General features: G+C 32.3%; 2 protein-coding genes across 2 annotated transcripts in view; one reads left to right on the top strand and one right to left on the bottom strand.

Annotated features, from left to right (window-relative positions):
• Positions 1 to 15,000, top strand: part of LOC148616500 (DNA polymerase epsilon catalytic subunit A-like) — a 54,823-nt gene extending 39,823 nt beyond the window's left edge. Inside the window, exons 34-52 of the mRNA XM_088583600.1 lie at positions 8 to 136; positions 590 to 756; positions 2,384 to 2,456; positions 3,015 to 3,102; positions 3,477 to 3,652; positions 4,039 to 4,153; positions 4,784 to 4,932; positions 5,329 to 5,418; positions 5,622 to 5,706; positions 6,311 to 6,514; positions 6,966 to 7,136; positions 7,440 to 7,511; positions 8,070 to 8,180; positions 9,410 to 9,501; positions 9,988 to 10,117; positions 10,516 to 10,727; positions 11,082 to 11,214; positions 11,571 to 11,680; positions 12,782 to 15,000. Coding sequence (XP_088439726.1) covers positions 8 to 136; positions 590 to 756; positions 2,384 to 2,456; positions 3,015 to 3,102; positions 3,477 to 3,652; positions 4,039 to 4,153; positions 4,784 to 4,932; positions 5,329 to 5,418; positions 5,622 to 5,706; positions 6,311 to 6,514; positions 6,966 to 7,136; positions 7,440 to 7,511; positions 8,070 to 8,180; positions 9,410 to 9,501; positions 9,988 to 10,117; positions 10,516 to 10,727; positions 11,082 to 11,214; positions 11,571 to 11,680; positions 12,782 to 12,857 — 2,383 coding nt within the window. The 3' untranslated portion in view covers positions 12,858 to 15,000. The remainder of the gene's footprint in view (positions 1 to 7; positions 137 to 589; positions 757 to 2,383; positions 2,457 to 3,014; positions 3,103 to 3,476; positions 3,653 to 4,038; positions 4,154 to 4,783; positions 4,933 to 5,328; positions 5,419 to 5,621; positions 5,707 to 6,310; positions 6,515 to 6,965; positions 7,137 to 7,439; positions 7,512 to 8,069; positions 8,181 to 9,409; positions 9,502 to 9,987; positions 10,118 to 10,515; positions 10,728 to 11,081; positions 11,215 to 11,570; positions 11,681 to 12,781) is intronic.
• LOC148616499 (out at first protein-like) lies at positions 14,684 to 19,889 on the bottom strand. Its single transcript, XM_088583601.1, has 4 exons — positions 19,624 to 19,889; positions 19,039 to 19,179; positions 18,191 to 18,368; positions 14,684 to 16,970 (listed from the first exon to the last, which is right to left on the bottom strand). Exons 1-4 carry the CDS (start codon positions 19,837 to 19,839, stop codon positions 16,696 to 16,698), a joined length of 810 nt encoding a protein of 269 aa, XP_088439727.1. The 5' UTR covers positions 19,840 to 19,889; the 3' UTR covers positions 14,684 to 16,695.
• Positions 19,890 to 21,254: the final 1,365 nt, after the last annotated feature.

Genomic DNA, 21,254 nt, shown 5'->3' with positions numbered 1-21,254 from the left:
TTTTCAGTGGTAGTAAGATGATTTTCGGATTATTTTTCCCAATGTCAAAGAAATGTACTGTGTTTGCAGTAGATACAGTTCGTAGTGATCAGATGCCTAATCTCCCTGCTTTGTACAATGCTGAGAGAAATTCGAGGCAAGTTGGAAAAGAAAAAAATGATCTAACCAAATCTAAGGGAGATAACTGTGAAAATCTGATTTATAGTTTACATTAAAATTTGTTACAAACTTGACTGTTGATTTTGCCATGACACAGATTTTGTTCTTGCCTTCTGTAAAAAGTAGGAAATAAGATTTTTCAAGCCTCTGACTTCACAGTAGGTAGGTATGTTATTGTAATTTATTTAAAAGAAACATCTTGTATCAAGAAGTCATAATGTTAAAATGGTAGGAGATCTAAGGGAGATAACTTTGAGAATCTACCATATTTCTAAAAACCAAGTTTTACAGATTCCTATTGATATTGATAAAAAAAGGTTCACGTTCAGTAAATAATGGAATTCAAATTTGTCATTCGGACGATATGGCATGTAGATAATAAGAATGGTGTCTATTCATTTGTGCTATTTTGATTGGTCTCTATTCACAGACTGACTGAGGGAAGAGATGAGGATACCTTACCCGAGGGTAGTTACACATTTGATGCCAAGCTTGAGAAAGATGTTCGTACAGTATACAGAGCTATACAGAGAATGTTGTCATCATACAAAGATGAGAAAAGAGGGCCCACATTTATAGCAATACAATCACCATTAGGTTCGTTTATGACTTTATTTCAGTCATTGAGGTATCTGATAGAGAACTGACATAATTTTTGTTTTTGTTTTTGTTTTTTTTATTATACCAGTTAAACTCATCTTACAAGATACATTTTTAGCTGATTTTACTGCCACAAAGTTAGGGGATGTATAAGAACCACTATGTCTATCAATTCATAAGTCTGTGTACCTTTAAGCACTACTCCACCAAAAATTTTCAAAATGATTTTGATATGAAGGCTAAATGTTACTACAGTAGACTCCACTTAATCGCATATCGCTTTATTGCATATTTCGGTTATTAGCATAATTTTCTCCTGCACAAAACCATTTCCTATTATTTTATTAGGGAAAAAATCGCTTATTTGCATAGGCCTTGCAGGTGCATTTTGGTTTATTGCATAGAGAATTTTGCCTCATCGAGGTAAAGACAGGGTTTCCCAAATTCTATTTTAAGCCTTCGGGTCATAAATATGGCAATCATATTTATTGTTGTAAAAACTAGGTTATCATCAATCAGGAGGTGTTAATAATGGATTAAAAACATAATGGACATAAAAGACAATTTAAATGATTTCTAATTGCATTAAAATAAACAAGCACCTAGGTCAACAATGACTTCTGACGACATGCCAAACATCACCTTATGATGCAGCTTGGGGTTCGGCTTGGGATATTTTTTGTCCCTATTTAAATTCTTCCGACTACAAATGATTATCAATGTAAATTTAATTTTCTTTAATGAGCTGAACAGTGTTTAGTGACCTTGGGTTACTAGGCATAAATATCAACCGAAAATTAAAAGTCATCATTCATTCAGTACAATGTCTAATGAAATTCAACTACCCTAAGGTGCCCCATACTATCCACACTTCATAGGAATATACTGAGGTCAATGACACATATAATACACAACTATCAGTGTATAATGGTGATTGAACAGAGGAATAAAAACGCACAGACCATTTCAAAAGCCCAGAAACTGCAAACATTGATGAAAATTATACTGAATCCTGTCTGAAATATGAAATATGGGATTTTCTTTCATAGAAAGGTCAGGAAATTACTTGACTATTTATGGATGAGAAACATGTGGTTTTACTTATAAATACACATGACGTAAAGAAGGTCAACAAACAAGATAAACACAATATATATTATTATTTATTGATAAAAGAACAATACAATGTGAAGGTCTATAACAATTAAATACCAGATCAGAAATGTTGAACAGTGATATCCCTGGTTGATCCACAGTATCGTCGTCTTACCTGAACTCACACTTCCGGTAAAATCGTAATTTTGGTTATAAGAATAACCCGGTTATTTGCATAATTTTTACTGGCAAATAGGCTATGCAATTAAGCAGAATCTACTGTACTATAAGAATGAAGAAAGATGACTTGTCTTATGCTGGCAAGGTAATATCCAATTTAATGGTTTACCTCTTTAGTGTATATCTACTTTCTGTTTAACAATAACTACAATGAAACCAGTTTAGACCAGATCCTTCACATCAGTTTCAATACATTTGGAGTACGTGTAAATTAGACAATTGCTTGAAAGCTTCTTTAGGTTCAGCTTTTTCTGATTTCAATCTACTTAACATTTTTCTGTCATTCTAGATTTTCAGCATCTGACATCTGTAATGCCAGGATTGTTGGACTTCCCATTGGTTCCTGTTCATGTTTCAGACAGGTAAGATACTCAAATCTGTATAAACCACACATCTACTCATATGTTCACGTTTGTATCAGACAAGTGAAATATTACAAGTTAATCTAATGATGAAACAGTAGTCCATCCATACTTGGGAGATATAGAGTTTACAGGTTAAAAAAACAATAGTTTTTGAAGAGACCATGAAAGTAATGATGTAATGCCTAGAACCTTCTATAATAATATTACAGTTAATTATAAGTAGGGGCATCAAATTTTGCCACCTGTAGCAGCCCATAGGAGCCTAATCTTAAAAAAACACTGCAGATGGAGGTTTTAAGTGTGGTGCTCTTCACAAACTTTGTCAAACTATTGTCTGTGGTCATCTTTTGACTTGTGGCCTGACAACCTCCAAAAGGGGCTACCCCATTTAGCCACATTGGGTTCACACCTTAACAGCCTTATGGGTCCTGCAAGTCAGCCATTCATTCCTAACATGTATCTGAAATCAGGTACAGATATGAAAATCGAAAGCTTTTGTTAAATTCTTGTTTTCTATGGTCTATTTATATATTAATTTGACCTTTGACATTGTAGGGAGGATCTCTACAGTGTATTAGACTGGCAGAGGAAGGGATGTAGGAGGATGATACAACATTTCCTCAATGTAGATTTTATTTTACAGGTAAGTTGATTTATTGATTACAGGTGGAATCCTTTGGCTTTGTTTAATGTGCATGTGGTTACTTTTTAAAAACTATGTAAGTATCGAAACATGTCAGGTTTGATTGTTGATACAAAAAGGTCATGGGGATCACATTGAGCACAATAGATGAAAGTGACACTTTCTTACAAGGCTTTTAACTGTGTTAGTTCTGGTTGTAATGTCCAGAATGTTTTTCCTTTCTAAAAAGAATTTCTCCTCTTCTAGTCTACATTTCCATTTCAATTCTTATTACAGTATATATTCCTTTGATTTTGCCAATTACCCTTCTCTCTTTCTCTTAAAATCATGCCTACATAAATATTAAACTTAACTCTTGCAGTTTTTGTTTTCAGGGTAACATGGAGCAGTGCCGTTACCTACACATTCCATTAGGTAACATGCCAAAGGATGTGACATTATTTGGCTGTGATTTGTTCTTTGCTCGTCATCTGTATAAACACAACCATGTTCTGTGGTGTTCTCCGACAGAGAGACCAGATCTTGGAGGGAAAGAGGCTGACGATAACAGGTCTGTCAAAATCATTTATCAACACAGTAAATTTTATGGATTATTGATATTTTCAATTTGAGCTGTAAGATTTGCTCAGTATAGACAGGTTTCAGATAAATTGGGGTTTGGTTTAGATAGGTTTCAGATTAATGGGGGTTTTGGTTTGGACAGGATTCACTGTAATATTATTTATTTTGTTAATCCTTAGAAGAGCATTAAAATAACTTTCAGACCTTTTGAATATAAATTTTTTGAGATAGGAACTTATGTAGAATATGATACTAAAAGCTAAGATATGTGTACTTATTTCAGCTTAAATGCTTTAAGAAATTGATTACCACTTTAATACTTAATATGTAGGATAAAAAGTCAATTACAAGAAGAATCAATTGTTTGTTTTTTAGATTGTGTACAGAACTTGAAGAGAGTACAAGCTGTGAAGTAAACAATACAGGAGCCTACCCTACAGTGTGTGTTGAGTTAGATGTGGCTAGTCTGGCTGTCAATACAATTATTGAGGTTTGTTAAAGCTCTCTGAAGGGCTTAAATGGGTACTTCACAGTGAATTGCACCAGGCATGAATTTTGTATGCTTTAAAATTGAATTATCCACCTTTTCATATTCTGATTTTAACGTTCCCTTCTCCCTTTACTGTATGTTTACTCCAATTTCTGCTTTGTTGTTGGTATTGGCTAATAAAGACACAAAATCAGTGGTTGCCAGTCTGTCTGATGTCCCTAGTCAGTTTGATATTCAGTGGTTAGATTTTAACCATGTGACACTATTATTCTACAATTTACCTACAATGTACTTTATCATCTTGATTTGACAAAATTTAGAAAAGTAGTTGGGGTTGGCAATTTCTGCACTATAGTTCCCACCTGATTAGAATAAAAAATGTTTGGACCCATCTCACTGAACTGTTTTTTCTGTAAATAGTAGCAAGGTTCCATAGTAACACTAGCAAATTTGATTATTCCTTTGCATGAACTTTAAGTACAGAGCCTTGATAAATTGGATAACACATTTAAACATAAATGGTAATACCTCCAAAACTATATTGATTTTTACTGACATTGAATTCTTGCCCAAATGATCTGAGCATATTTTATACTTATCAAACTACGAAATTCATCGTATTATTTCCAGTCAGCTCATGTAAATGACCAGGAAGGAGCTAGTGCTGTCAGTTTTGACACCCTTCCTCAGACTTCTATTGAGGAAATGGTGCAAGGTCAAGGTGCTGCCACCTATTTAGCCAGTTACGATGAAACAGCATTGTGTTCAGCAACCTTCAGGTGAGTTCTCAAATAATACAGTTAAATAGGTTTGATGGTTTTTAAAACATTGCTTTCATATTTTCATGGTAACAACTCAGTGGATTTTGGGGGAAATCTGAGAGAAAGGTTAGGTGTCATGTAGGCGTGCATGAAGAAAGATAATCATTGTCAGGCCCCTGTTAGGGGAGATGATCAAATTTGATTAGGGATTTTGAAGAAATAAACTCCATTTAATGTGAAGGATATATGTTATGCAAGCTAACCAACAGTATTTAAATCAGTCCAAATATTAGAAGATACTATATGTGTCAATCATATTGCCTGACTTATTGAAGTGTATAGTAACTGAATATGCTATTTGATGTACATTTTTGAGAAGAAAGAAACATTAAGATACAGTGTAATATTTTACAGGATATTGAAGGGTATGGTACAAGGTTGGGTAAGGGATGTCACTGCCTACAACAATGTGTTTGCCGACAATCAGATCATACACTTTTACAGGTGAGATACATAAAAATATAACATTTTCTTATTATATCCTCAACTTTGAAAGTGATTGGTATATACTGATCATGGTGGGTGTTTGCCCATTCACACCTTTTTCATTACATTTATCACTGCTACTATTTATCACTTCCATTTGATATTCAAACAGAAGATTTATTCAGATATGCAATGGTGTAGGATTCTGTTTTATCTACTAGGTGGCTGAGATCTTCCAATGCCATGCTGTATGACCCAGCTCTCAGAAGAACTCTACACAACATGATGAAGAAAGTCTTTATGCAGGTTTGTAAACTTAAATAGTCATTATATCAATAATAGCATTTTGATCATAAAATTATTGGTAGTGACAGAGTTCTGAGTTAGGGTAGAAACAAAAAAAAACAAACTAGGAGACTCTCAATACTCCTGAAAAAAATATTCCTTATGAAATCAGTGTGATTTGAATAAACTTCTTTGACATTTATTTTCTTAGTTTATATTGTTTTATTTTATGAAAGAGTTAATTGCAACTTGAAACATTGTAACATTTGCAGACAACCTCAGTTCAATTTCTGACTGATTTGGCTGTCCTCTTTTAGGATGATTCCTGAAAACTGCTTTTATCACTTTAGTAAGCCAGTTTCAATTTCATGACAAATTGTAAATGTATAGAAAACAGCTGTTTTTTGTTTTTTTGTTTCACTATTTGATAGGGATGTTGTCACTTCGAGCTAGTCCCCTTTCTGCTTCCTTTTCTAGTCGTTCGATGCAACTACCCACCAAACATTGATATATAGCAAGCTTTTCAATGGAACTTTACAAGCATTCTTAAACCAAGATATTCTACTTTTTATTTTATAATAGTTCTAAGGACTACTATTGTGTATCATAAATGTGTGTTTCTTAGTTGATTGCTGAGTTCAAGAGACTAGGGTCTACCATTGTGTATGCCAACTTCAACAGAATGATATTGTGTACCAAGAAGCGTAGACTTGTCGATGCCTTAGCCTATGTTGAGTACATCACCAACAGTATAAAGTCACGAGAGCTGTTCCATCTGATAGATATGACTTATGAACAGTGCTGGGAATATCTAATGTGGCTTGATCAGGTTGGTAACTTTAGTGAACTTAAGCATATAACTTGCTCGTAGTAAGTAATGTTAGATTGTTAAGCCAGCTAAGTATAGTTTTTTTGGTTTTAATGTCACTCTTCTCTAATTGCTAATTTTTTTTTTATAGCTGTATCAATCAAATATACATGTACAAAAGAAATAAACATGAATTCTGATATGACGTGCTTCAAAGGTTATTAGACCACAGCCATGGTAAAATAGTGATAAACACACAACAAACATTTCGTACAACACATAGACTGTGTCTCTCCAAAAATATGAAGAAAATAGTCCTATTAGAATTCGAAATAATTCTTGCTCCATTTTATCATTGTTTCACAATGGGCTGGCCATTTATGTTGCATTTTTTTACCCCGAGCGATAGCAAGGGAACATAAAAACCAGGAAGTAATTCTTGTGGGCATTTGGCTTTTGATTTTGTTGTTAGGCTAACCATGGAGGAGTAAAGGGAAAACTTCCATCAGAACAACCACTAGAACAGAGCCAGCCTGACCCAGATAAAGAAGCGACAAGGAATGATACTGATACAGAGGAAGATGACCCAGATAAACCTGATGATGAGGTGGAGGTACTTAACAAGTCAGAAGAGGAAGAGGAGGTAAAAAGTTATCTTCCTTTGTTATGATGTTTCTTTTTTTGTCTTTCTATAGTAGGGTTTGTGATGTAATGTTGTTTACCAGTTTAAATGAAGAAGAGTGGTAAATGGTATTTACAATTTTCAAAATTAATAGAATTTTCTTAGCTTGACGTTTTTTGTAGTCTGTGACAATTTGCCCAGCCATAATACATTTCTATTTGCATCAACTAGGAATAATGTATTGAAATACTGGGATTTATAAAATATAGCTTCAAATTGAAACATACTTTCAGTGTTTTTAAATGCATTTTAATTTTATTTTAGCCTGAAATTGAGATGAACTGGAACATCATGCACTTTCTACCTGAGGCAGGTGCTTGTCAAACCAATTTTAATGTAAGTATGTTAGATATTGATGTCCTTCTACATGTAAATACATGTACTATTTAATACTACTTCTATATTATAATGCATGTATGTAATAGGTGATAACACATAAACTTACATAAACATGATTTTTCTGAAGTAAATCATCTCTTTACAGATATTTACAACATGATGCATTAAATCATATGCAGTAAAAAGACTGGAATACAAATATTTAAGATAAATAACGTTAATAAATTGTTGAAACCATAATATGTTCACTTGACAGAAACCATGAAAATTACAGTACTCTAGAGGTAAAATTGTACCCCTCATTTTCAGCTTTGTTAGGCAAGTGGGTATGCACCTTTTCCTAACTAATAATGAATTGTATTTTTCAATCAGTCTTTTACAGAGGTGTTAATACCTATCTACTCTGTGTAAATAATACAGATTTGTAAATTTTACATGATGAATTAGGAGTCCGTGTTGAAAGTTCCCTGTATAAGTTTTACAGAATAACTGAGATCTAGATTATTACAAGTCAAAGTGATGGAATGTTAAGAACATTTTCTTATGTCTTTCCAGATGATAATTGCAGGGTATATTCTGTCAGTATACAACCACATGCAGGAGGAACAGCAGAGGATGACACCAGGAAATACACCTGTGAAGAGACGGCATAACAGCCAATCTCAGGTAAGTACTTGACACCAGGAAATACAATTGTGCAGAGTTGGCACAACAGTCAGTCTCAGGTACATACTTGACACCGGGAAATACACCTGTGCAGAGTTGGCATAACAGTCAGTCTCAGGTACATACTTGACACCAGGGAATACCTGTGTAAAGAGATGGCATAACAGTCAGTCTCAGGTACATACTTGACACCAGGGAATACCTGTGTAAAGAGATGGCATAACAGTCAGTCTCAGGTACATACTTGACACCAGGGAATACCTTTTTAAAGAGATGGCATAACAGTCAGTCTCAGGTTCATACTTGACACCAGGGAATACCTGTGTAAAGAGATGGCATAACAGTCAGTCTCTGGTAATTACTTGACACCAGGGAATACTTCTGTTAAGAGATGGCATAACAGTCATTCTCAGGTTCATACTTGACACCAGGGAATACCTTTGTAAAGAGATGGCATAACAGTAAGTCTCAGTTATGTTATTGGCACCAGTTAATTCTTCTGTCAAGATACCAGCTAAAGGTCAATCTCAGGTTCTTATTTCACACCAGAGAATACTTTTGTGAAGAGACAGCATTTTAGTTGGTCTCAGGAAATTGCTTGACACCAGATAATACTTACATGAATAGACCACATAACAGTCAATCTCAGTTTAGTACATGACATCAGGGAACACGCTTATGAAGAGACAGCATAACAGTCAGTCTCGGGTAATTACTTGACACCAGGGAATACCTCTGTTAAGAGATTGCATGACAGTCGTTCTTAGGTTTATACTTGACACCAGAGAATACATCTATGGAGAGATGAAATAACGGCCAATCTGATATTTGTAATTGACACTTGGTTTCAGAGACATGGAACTTTAAAATACTTGAGAAAGGGCAGCTGTTTATCAGTACTTCATATACTGTATTTGTACACTCAAATTAATATCTAATCATGTCTCTTTTCATTACTTATTTCTTCAAACCCCTAGCTGAGATAAAAATCTGTAACTCTGTAATGTATTTTTAAATAAAAATATAATGTTTGATGTTCTTACTAAGTAGAGAAGTACATTGTATTAACTTTTCCATAATGCTCATAGATTCACCCCAGCAGCATTAAAATGTTTTTAAAATGCATATATGATTACCAGTAACCACTTTTTACAATACATTTTATGTCTTTCAATTTGGTATTTGTCATTAGCCCTGTTAATTGAACTTTATTATCTTGCTCCCAACAGACTATCATGCCACCAGACAATGCTACCACACCATCAGCTGTCTCCTTTGCTCAGGACTTAATACAGGGAGATCTTGCTCAACAGATGTTTGCGTAAGTAGTCAACAAAAAGGATGGTTTACATTGTGAACAAAATTTAGGATAAATCTTATCAATTATTGATATTAAAGATCCAATTGTAATCAAATGAAATTACAACAAATTAAGAAAACCGGTATTCTAAATTCATGACACTAATATTTCCAAAATATTATACAGTACGAGAAATTTTGAGCAAAAAAGTCAGTTTTAGTATGCTTTATATTCTGCATTTTTGATATCCTAAGCTTTCCCTGATAAATGTCAGATGTTTTATTCTGATTTTGTAGACAGCAGTATCTGCTATCATTAGTACATTAGGATAGGAAATTTGTAACCCATTCTTTAGTTTTTAACCTGCTTAGTGTTTATTTACATATTGAAGATACTTGTGCACTGACAAATATATGGCAATAGCACAGATTTAGATATGCATGAGTTGTACAATGAAAAAGAGGATTTAAAAGAATCAAAACAATAGTTATAATTTTATCTTTACAGAATAACTCAGAAGATTAATAAGAAATTATCAGGCAGTAGGAACACTACAGCAGCCGAGTTTCCCCAGCCTCCTGGATCTCATCTACAGCTAAAAAATCCTGCACTAGAATTTGTCAAAGCTATCTGCAAGGTATGTACTTAGCTCAGACCCTGCAAAACTTTCTTCATTGATAGAATCTAAGTACAGTAAAACTGGTTTAAACCAAATCCAGTTTGTCGTTAATGCAGTTTTTCCGTTTACACAGGTTCAGGTGTTTTCGTTTCAAGAATTTCGTTCACAACAATCAGAGAGTGATATTGACATGTATATGGATCTTGTAGGTTTTTATTCAGAATTAAATTTCGTTTCTTGACCAGTCAATTTTTTTTATAGGTAAAAAGTTTAGATTTTTTCCTCTTAAACATTATTTAATAATTGAAAGAAAGATTTTTTTCATAAAAAGTGGCATTTAAAATACTGTGCACTGGTAATATTAATACCTACTAAAGGGAAATTGTAGAGAGTATAATTTGTTCATTCTATTTCAGGTGCTATCTTTAGACAGTAATATAAACATACAAGTGACTAAGATGAAGAGAGATCTACTAAAGTTAATAGGATTTGGAGAATTTTCAGACGATTCTCAGTTCCGGGATCCTTGTCTGTCCTATGTTCTTCCTGAAGTAATCTGTAAACACTGTAACCACGTCAGAGACCTTGACCTCTGTAGAGACCCATACATGACCCGAGATTCTGCTGGGTAAGTTCTTTCTTTCCATGCTAAATTTTTTTTTTTTCTTTTTTTTTCTGGATGAAACTTAGACTCCTATTTAGGCAATTTTCTTGTCTTGCTGGAAATAACACAAGCTGCATCGTATTTGTATTGATGATGTTGCCATTGGTTATTGAGTGGGCAGATGAATGAACAAACGAACGTACATAGTATTGGTTGTTTCAATGGAAGAACCCACAACAAACCTGGGAACAGATGTAATATAAGGATTTATTGTTCAAGTGTTGTAAAATGATTAACAAGCTAAAAAATTCCATGTTTGTGGATAAAATACCAAGTGATGGTAAAGTTGACTTTTTTGCAATACAAATTTTGTTTCAGGTGTCCATGGTCTTGTGTGCAGTGTCATAACCCATATGACATATCAGAAATAGAACAGAATCTGTTAGATGCTGTGCATCGGAAGTCCATGGCTTATGTACTACAGGACTTAAAATGTACTAAATGTCAAGGGGTATGTCAATTACAATATAAGTGAAAGAACTCAACTGTAGGGATGAACTAATATATTGAGCTAAAATAAGTACAAGGCTATGGAACTGTAAATGTCAAGTTTTATGTACAGTCATATAAGAGATTTTTCATACTTATTTAACTCATCACTTGAAATTCAATTGTTACTGTATGAATCAAAATCCATTTGGATTAACATCTAAGACAGATAATCAGTTTACACTGAAGGAATAGATGTACTACATTTATGTTGATTTGGAGTACTTCAGAAAACGACTATCCATTCAGAGTTGTAGAAATCTTCAGTCTGCTTTTAGATATCAGAAAATGTAACAATATTGATTTTTATTATTCCAGGTGAAGGAAAGTAATATGGCCAAATACTGTACATGTGCTGGTGACTTTGTTAATACTTTGGATATTGATGAACTAGCCAAAAAACTTCAAACTTTTAAAGGCATTGCCAGGTATGAAAATAAATTGCTTTGATTTAATTTTTTAATGATTTTATTTTTTAATATTAGAGTTCTTTTCCACATTTCCCTTTTTATGTGTCTGCCTAGACAGTCTAATTATGGTACCACTGTCCATTCATACATTATCTGATAACTTAACTTTAGTGACTTCAGTATTTTAGTTTAATGTTGGTCTCCATATGAGCTCCATTTCTATTTTAGTTACATACTAGTCAATTTTGCCGCAGGGGACTATAGGTTTGCACTCTGTCAGTCAGTGGCAAATCAGTTTCCTGTACTTTGTTTTCACTGTGTTTGATAAATGGTACATTGCTTTACCATGGCAAGTGAAGATCAAGCTCAAACTTTGTTTTTGTCTGTAGATTTTTTTTTATGAGTGATGGTACTTTGACTTAAAAATTAATGCAGACTCAGTTTTCCACACTTTTCTTGTTAAAAAATTATGCATGAAGTATGCATTCTATTCTCAACAGATTTTTCTTTCGGTAGGGAACTTTCTCAGAATGCTTGTTTTCCATTGTTATCCAAGTTTAAGTTACTTTTATGTACATTTAAAACATACTGATACAGTAAACTATTTGTGAGGTAGATGGAAAATATATGCAACATAATTACTTGAACAAGTGCCATTATTTACACAGGAAGTTATTACACAAACTGTCTTCTCATCTCATTTCATTTCATAGCTATTTTTGTGAAGACATAAAACATATTTCAGTTTTGAAGCAATCAGTTGTGTAGCCAGGGCTAAATCAATTTGGAAACTTAAGGTGGCAACAAAATTGGGGATGGATTTATTTTGGTTGGTTTCTATTACAAGCATGTTGAAGCCTTGGCTTCTTGAAATACATTGTAATCATGCCACTGGCAACTATGTTACTTAGAGGAGATAAACACTTGATTTCATATAAAAGTTGTAAGTACGATAACGAGATCATTACTTTTTTTTTTTTTACAGTTTTACAATTATAATTTTCTATGAATTTACCACAGGTATATTTGCCCAAGTTTATTATATATTGTTATATAGATATCATTGTTAAATCTTCAGTCATTTAAAACTACATATATGTATTTCTACTTTTTCTACAGCCATTATAACATGGTATTGTTACTGGATACAGTAAATTGGATACTCAAGATGAATCCACAGATCAAAAACAGATGATATTAGATTAACTATATTAAGATGTGTTATAATTGTGAGGCCATGAACAATGAAGTTGGTGATGATAAAATTACAATGGTGGTTAAACCAAAAATAGGATTATGACAGTCATTGTGGTCTAATGGTTATAATATTTACAGTGAAACTGGTCTAAAACCAACTCAAACTTAAGATCTTTCTAAACCAGACACCTTTTTGAAGTCCCTGTGTATCAGTTTGAATGTATTTTGGACCTGGATAAACTGGACAACTGTCTTAACTGAACACATTCTAGTGAAAAGGGGTCCAGTTCAAACAGGTTTCACTGTATATTAAAGTGGTTTATTGACTGTCTATATAAATGAATTGTGTAGCAAGGAATTTTTTTGGTAATGTTTATAACCAATTGACAACTAAACAAGAAGTCAATTAATTTTATCTGAAGTTCTGGTAAGACTTGTTACTGCTAACATATTGACAAGGAAGACTGAATTTTAATTTTTGTAAATAACAACCCTAATGAATTTATGATGTACTATTATTGTAACTTTCTTGAAAAATAAGTGTTACAGATTTTTGTAGTATATGATATTAAGTTATTTAACTTTTTTTGATAATGATCTATTGTTGTAAACTTATCTTGCACTGAAATGAAAATTCTGAAAACTGTGTTCTCGTTTTTTTTTTGTTTTTTTTTTTTTTCATATTTTCTTTCATGCAAAAATGGCATGTTGAAAGTTTATGTACTTAGTTGAGTACTTGAGCCTTTGGCTGACAAGAGTTTTTATTTTTACCTGTATCACCTGGTCTATTAGCCACTAAACTCCATCCTTCTGTCTGTAATACTTAAGGGGTACCCACTTATGGTAACCTTTAACTCCTGAAGTATGGAACCAAATTTATTCATATTTTGCATATTATAATTACATCTATGTAACCTCCTATTATGGAGAAAATTTACAAACATTTAATATGAACTTTTACATGTTGACCTCAGCCATTTTTTCAAAAGTACAAGTACACACTATTACATGTTAATACTTTAGGTAATTTTTTTGCCTCACTAGTTTTTTTAACTGACTTAGTGTTTATGCATATAACAATGATTAATGATAGTGAAGTAGGTCCTATGTTACAGGTCTTCTTATCATTGATATTATATTCATAGAGATTTGTTAGTCTCATCACAGCTTCTCTATATAGGCTTGAGCAACTGATTAGGTGAAATCATTGAGCAATGATGATAGCCACTTTTGCCAAATGTATAACCACATGAGTTGTGTGAAACATGCTTAATACAATACATGAACACATTTCAAATATGGAAATGTTCATGAGCAGAAAGTTGTACAGCACAACAAAAAAAAAACCAAAAAAAGACAAAACTTAAGTTCAACTCATCATTTTAAAGCTACTCTTCAAATCAGAATCAATTCTTATCTGAAAGTCGAGAAAATGTGACATACTCTTTTTATGTTGAACTATATATTATTCAAACAAATTTTAACAGAGGGTCTTATCATTAGAGAGTTGGGGTCCGGCAGTACTGGAAGAAGTAGACCTGGTGCAACTCCTAATGTTGAAGCAATAAATGTAATAAGAAATTTCCACTGACTGTAGAAACAAGAAAATGACACCAATATATGACCAAGTATGGTGAATGTAGTATAGCTCCATCTTTCTAATTGATTTTGTTTAAAATGTTCTGTTGGATGTAAAATACAAAATAATCATCTTCAGAAGGGAGGTATTACAAATTATAGCCTTGAGAGCTACTGCATTCACATATACCTTGTAGCATTATTCAATCACTAGAGAAAGGTGAAAATCAAACAAGAAATCATATGTTCATAAGGAACACTTTTATTTTGTAAATTAAGTAGCAATCCAGCTAAGAATCATGCAAAATGTAATTCATGATTGGAAAGCCTTCATATTTTTTTTATTTTTGATATTTTGTTTAAAATGTTATAGTAAACAGAAATTAACATGGTTTTCCAGAATTCAAAATTAAGGGAGATAATTCTGTAAATGACACTAAAATACAATAGAAACTATTGAATTTTCAATGTGGATATCTCCTAAGAGCAGACAGATTGGAATGAATAATTATACATTTCATCATATAGATGTATAAAGCTACTTAAGAACAAAAAAAAAACAATTTGTAACCTTGTTTGGGGTACATCACAAATTACAGTCTTTGCATGATTCTTAGCTGGAGTGCTACATAAGTTCAATAAAGAATCACAAAGCTACATGTACCAGTATACTGAAATTATGTTCTTATTGGATTTACAAAAACAAGATGAATAAATTGGTACTAAGTCAATCTTCTCAATGAATAATGCAAATTCTGTGAGCAGTTCAAACTACCTGTATGACAAACAAAAAAAATAGAAACAAAAAACTGCAGTGAATTTCCTAAATATGGATAACTACGGATTGTAAAATCAAGTAAAAACAACCTCATTAGTAAAAATATATTATAGCACCATTAAAATATGACAAAAATTAAGCAAAAAGCTAAAAAGACCATACATATAAATATGAAAATGGTATGAGGGGAAATAAATGGCAAAAAAGTATGGGTGATACAAAACAATTAGGTTCAAAAAATAAAAATACATTTATTAGTAAATAAAATTCCCCATCAAAGTATAGAGGAGGAAAAAAATCGCAAAACAAAATTAAAGTCTACAAAGGACATTTGCTAAAGTACATGTACTGTTTGATACTAGGGAATACATATTATGAGTTTCACATAAGAAAATGCAGTACTTAAAAACAAATATTCAAGTCTGGATGGCCTAGAGGATTTATAGGAACCTGATTTTTCTGAAGTGCCCTAATTGACACATGGGTATTGTGATTGTGCTCACTTAAGTTCTTTAAAGATCAATATTCACAGTAAAATGTGCAAGTTTATATCAAATGTGAAAAAAAAAATCAACAAACTAGCAGTGGATTCAGAAATTTCAAGGTGGGTAGGGGTGTTTCAGTGATTTACTACATGTATATAATCAACTAAAATTTTCAAGCATTAAGGGGTGGGGCAGGGCTACCTTTGGATCTGCCTATGCAAACCACAAAAACAATGTCTTTCATAATTAGAAAAATACTCTTACTTTATTTTAGACGTTAATCAAGTTAACCTAGAAAGTCTGAATTTGTTCTGACATGCGCATCTAAATAAAATGTCTAACCTTCCAAAATGTCATCAAATCTAAAGAGCAGTTTAAGAGGAGTTGCAATGTCAAGGATTTAACTTTGCAGACATTTGACACTAATTATCTTCCTTCGTGCAACTACACTTCCGATTAAGTTTCATAAAAATCCATTGAGGAGGATTTTCACTTACAAGATACATGGACAGGCAGATTCCTATACAACCCCCAAAATTTATGTGCAGTTGTATACATGTAGATACAAGTTCTAGCATATGACTCGTGCTTATACAGTTTTAACTACTAGTATATAATAACTTCTCTAATGGAAGAATGAGATTCAAGCAATCAACTGTATTAAAAACAAAATATCAGAAACTACATATATTTGATTATCTTTTGCATTAAATACTGAAAAAACTTGGAAATACTAAAACAAAAATTCAGGTAAAACAGGTGATTATTGTCATGCCAAAAAAGAAAATTTTAGTCCACAACTTTTATTTTAACTCTCTCCAAATGTTTCATTGGTTTTTCACTGATTTTTAACAAAAAAACTTTTTCAAGAAAGTTTGCTATTCTGAAATTTCTGACGGACTTCTACTGACATGTTAGAAGGAACTTAAACCTTAATTAATCCTAAGTTGTTGACATGTGGCATGAAGTACATCTAATTTTCATTTTTGGCCTCATCAGAAATCCCACAAACAATACATTTTCTGGCGTGCTACAAAATCAAATGACATTTGTCGTCGACATGTTTTAATCCCACACCTGTAACTGACATATTTTCCGGCGGAATCTTTCCCTCTGCAGTATTTAAGTCCACATGGATACCAGCCTATTGCTATATGGTAATGACAGACACAAGGTTTTGACAAGTCTTCTACTTCTTTACAGTTATTGTACTTTGCTGGAAAAGTTTGTCTAATTGTTGACATCATGGCAATAGGATCTTGTCCCAATGCTGGAAAATAAAACTACCATTAATGATTACCAATTACAATATAATAAATTTAGACCGACTGAAATGAAGGATATAACAATACTCCGTTCTATTTACCATTTCAGAATCCATGGTTTTTTTCCTTTGAATAATGATGTCATAAAAGCTGAAAATTGATTTCCTGATTATAAAGGTCATCTGAACAGAAAGTTCAATGATTGTTGTTAGTTCCTACATACAATACCAACAGGGGATGTACGTCTCGTTCTAGTTTCAATTTACCTTCCGGAATTTCCTATGTAGAACATATTTAAATCTGAAGACCGATCTACATTTTATTGTTTACTTCTGGGAAATCTAAATGCTGCATCTCAATGCAAAATCTTCTATTTTATGCTTTTCTTAACAGTTTTATCCAGTAGAACTAGATATTTGTCTTTTTTTTTGTTAGTATTTTTACACAAAAAGATATTTTGCTTTAATATTTAACTTGATGCTATGTTAATGATGAATCTCCATGCATTTGAATGGTAGACGACACATTCACATAAAACCACAGAGTCACATGACGAGACTTACATACCAATTACTGGTATTCAATAACCAAAAACAATTTTTACACAAGAAAGATTGCAACCTTTATCTTTTATTTAGATTACATCTAATGTTGCATAGAACAGTAACTGAATTTTATTAAAATAATGAACTTTGAATATGTAAGGATCTGCATTAAAGCAGGATTTATTTTACTATTGCAAGTAAAATATTGCAATTTGGTCTTTCAAAGCATATACATTACCATAAAAAACATCTTCTCAACATCTTGAAGCTTAAGAAAACCCATCTAATACCTAGAAGTACCATTCCATGTAAGAATCAGGCAATGGGTGGCCCATCATTTTTCTCAATTTGGTATTTTTTCCTGTATATTCAATATATCTAGTGAGCAACTGAAAAGCTATTTGAATTTATCCTGAAGCATCTGTGACAGATATTTTTTTACTGGTTATATAAGGGAAAAAGGTGGGGAAATTTTCCTGCCATTTTTCCATAGTGCATTTCAACCAAATTTGACTTATCAATATATTAAGAAGGCAAACTTTACAAACACTTTGATGCTTAATTCTGGAGGTTATAAGGCATAAATATTTGGAGAATGCAATTAAATCTCGGAGTTTTATTTCTTCATGTGCCACACCTTATAAACATTTTGCCTGATTCTTAGACAGAGAAGTATTTACCTTTAGACCAAACTTTGATGTCCATCTCCTTTGTGAAGACAGTGTCTCTAGCATCTCTACAGAAGTTATAGATGTATGGTGAGATCATATTGGATTTATCTAATACTAAGTGAGCATCCATTAAATGACTCTCTGGTGCTTTTTCTTCTTCTGGAGTTCTAATAGCAGAAGGATTTTTCTAAAAAACAAATCAATAATGTTTTTTCTTTTTTTCTAATTAAAATATTATTTTCAAAAATAGATCACAGAACTCACATTTCACAAATTATTTTTACTTTATACTTTAAATTCAATAGCTGTCATTTTAAACCTAGATTTGATTCATGTAAGACACAAAAAGTCAAAGATCTATAAGAAGAGTGACAAATTCCTGTTGGAATTTTTTGTACCAGGTAGTCTGTCACAACTTCAGATGACAAAATTTAGTTTTTACAAATTTTGTGGATGAACTATTGTTCACACAGTAACAATTTTCATGGTTTTTGTGTTGCAATTAAGCACATATTCCAATTCACAAAAAAATGCAAAATTTTATTGAAAACATTGAAGCTTTGGAGAATTTCATGAATTCCCATGTATGAAAGTACTTTCACTTCTTTAAGCATTTTATTTTTGAAATAATAAAAAAAATGAAAATAGTGTCAATGGAAAACAGATGTACATACAGGTAGAAAAAATGCAGGAACCAGTGAAAAAAGTTGAAAAAGTAATATGACAGAAAAACCATCCTAAAGTGATATATGTACTGCATCATTTATATTCACTTTTAAGAACATGGCTTACTTTAATTTGGACATGATATCAGATGTCATCACTTATACTAAATTTTTGAAATACCATAGGCTTACCTGGCGTAATTTGGACATAGCATCGGATGAAATAAACTCATTTCTGCTGAACTTGGTCACAAAACAAAGAACTTGTGGTTTATTCTGACCAAAACCTTGTTCTTCTTCCCAAGGCACATATGCTTTAAATATTTGTGTTTCCTGTGAAATAAGATCATCAAATTGAGATAAATGAATGTCATTATACACAAACAGCAATTGCTAATGTACCAAAATGTATAAACAGTTTTGCAGAGTGCAACAAGATATGACCACAATGGTCAAACCCTGAACAGCTGGGGCAAGTGTGGATACTCTATAAGGAAGAGTATACTCCCACACAGGAGACACAAATCCGTCTTCCCCAAATTTCTCCCTCTTAGCTGAAATATTTGACCATTCAAAAGTTTAACATGCATGTACGCCACATGAAAATTTTATCGATAAACTGGCTAATTAACAAGTATCTTATTTCTGTATTATAATTTATATATGTCTCTGGATTTGAGAAATAGTTAACATTAGACTTAAAGATTAGAAAACCATACAAACAGCAATTTTTTTCGGAATTTTGAAGATTTTTATTGAAATTAAACTAAAACTTACTGATTTATAATCGATAAACTGTGTGACATGAGTTCCATCTTTGTTCAAAAACTGCAGCTGTACAGTATCTGAAGATGTGTTCCCTTTGAAGCTCTCTACCGTAACATCACCTCCGGGATCTTTGACATTCACAACTAACTGAGAGCTACAGACGTAAAAACAGTTAAACAGTACTATAAAAGTGGCACTATGGCTGAAACAAAGTGAACTTTTCATATTTCTGCATTGTTCATATAGGGTGGTTCTGTATAAGTCAGGGGTGTTATAGTATAGAGGAGAGAAACCCAATACAAAAGGTGTGGAAGATTTTTTTTTGGTATTTAGTCATACCATTTCTGAAACGGACCTTTCTACTTTATTTGACTTATCATTACCATCTAATAGCCCTTTACAGAGACTCGTTATAAATATACATTTCATGCTTCTTTACCTGAATTAAGATTTTAATCAATACATATGACAAATGTTTCTAAAAGATAGCTGTCTATATTCCTATTTTTCATGCCTGGTTGTTCAAATATTTGATTTTTTTCATTTACTTTGCAAAGTGGTTTTGTTCTTTCAGTTGTTACAGTCTGCTTGAATTAAAAATTGGATGTTTATGTGCGTAAACTAAATGAATGGAATGTATTAGGATGCAGGTGTTCTGAAACGCCCCTGCAACACAACAAATTTCATTCATTTATTTTGTGCATATAAACATCAAATTAATTCAGATTCCTTTTTTTTTTGTATTAAATTAATTTGATCATATAACTTTTACACTTATTTTGCAACTTGTTTAACCCAATAAGACATTTTTGTATGAGCACATTTTGTTTTTGTTTCGGTTTATGTAGTATAACTGGCTCTTTTCCTTTGTTATTCAGTCGTGACTTTATTTCCTCTTTAAGAGATATAATGATAATACCCTAAACAATTAAATACGAACTAAAGATGTAATGTAATCAGAAAGTCAACATGAAAAATCATTAGAGAGTACACGTTATATGATGCATATATATACACACTCAGTTTATTTAAGGCACTGAAGAAAGTCATTTGTTGACTGAAAATTTTGCCCATTATATACTTTATTATAGTGTGTTAACATCTTTATCGGTGTCGTTGTACAATCCTTTAGACTTATATATATATATATATATATATATATATATATATATATAAAATATGTTTAACATCACCAGAAGATGGTAAAATTTAAATTGAATATTTCGGATAACAGATATCCTTCCTCGGCATAAAACCTTAGCAAAAAGCATAGACGTTTACACACACACACACACACACACACACACATTTGCATGCGTATACCTAGAATATATGTTTAAGTAGGTGTTTTCTGCATTAGCGTTTGCCCCGGAACTCATAAAATAAATTACACTTTCCAAGGCATTGCATAACACGAACGTGTTATTATCTCATGAAATTGTATGTATCGACTTCGATTGATGTCAATGATTTTCCTAAAAGTACTTCAAGACCTGAAGATTTTAAAAATAAAACATGAAGTCGGCATTTTTATTTTCCTTTTAAAATAAACTCTTGTATTTTTTTAAAAAGACTGTTTTATTTTTAGGTTTGCTTTAAAATAAGTCATGATTACATAAAGATTTATCTCACAGGGTCTG

This window comes from Perna viridis, chromosome 5 (assembly GCF_037379345.1).
Source record: "Perna viridis isolate PV_CMFRI_1.1 ecotype Kerala chromosome 5, ASM3737934v1, whole genome shotgun sequence".
Taxonomy (NCBI): Eukaryota; Metazoa; Mollusca; class Bivalvia; order Mytilida; family Mytilidae; genus Perna; species Perna viridis.
Note: the sequence above shows the minus strand (reverse complement) of the source record. Positions and strands in the feature narration are given on the sequence as shown.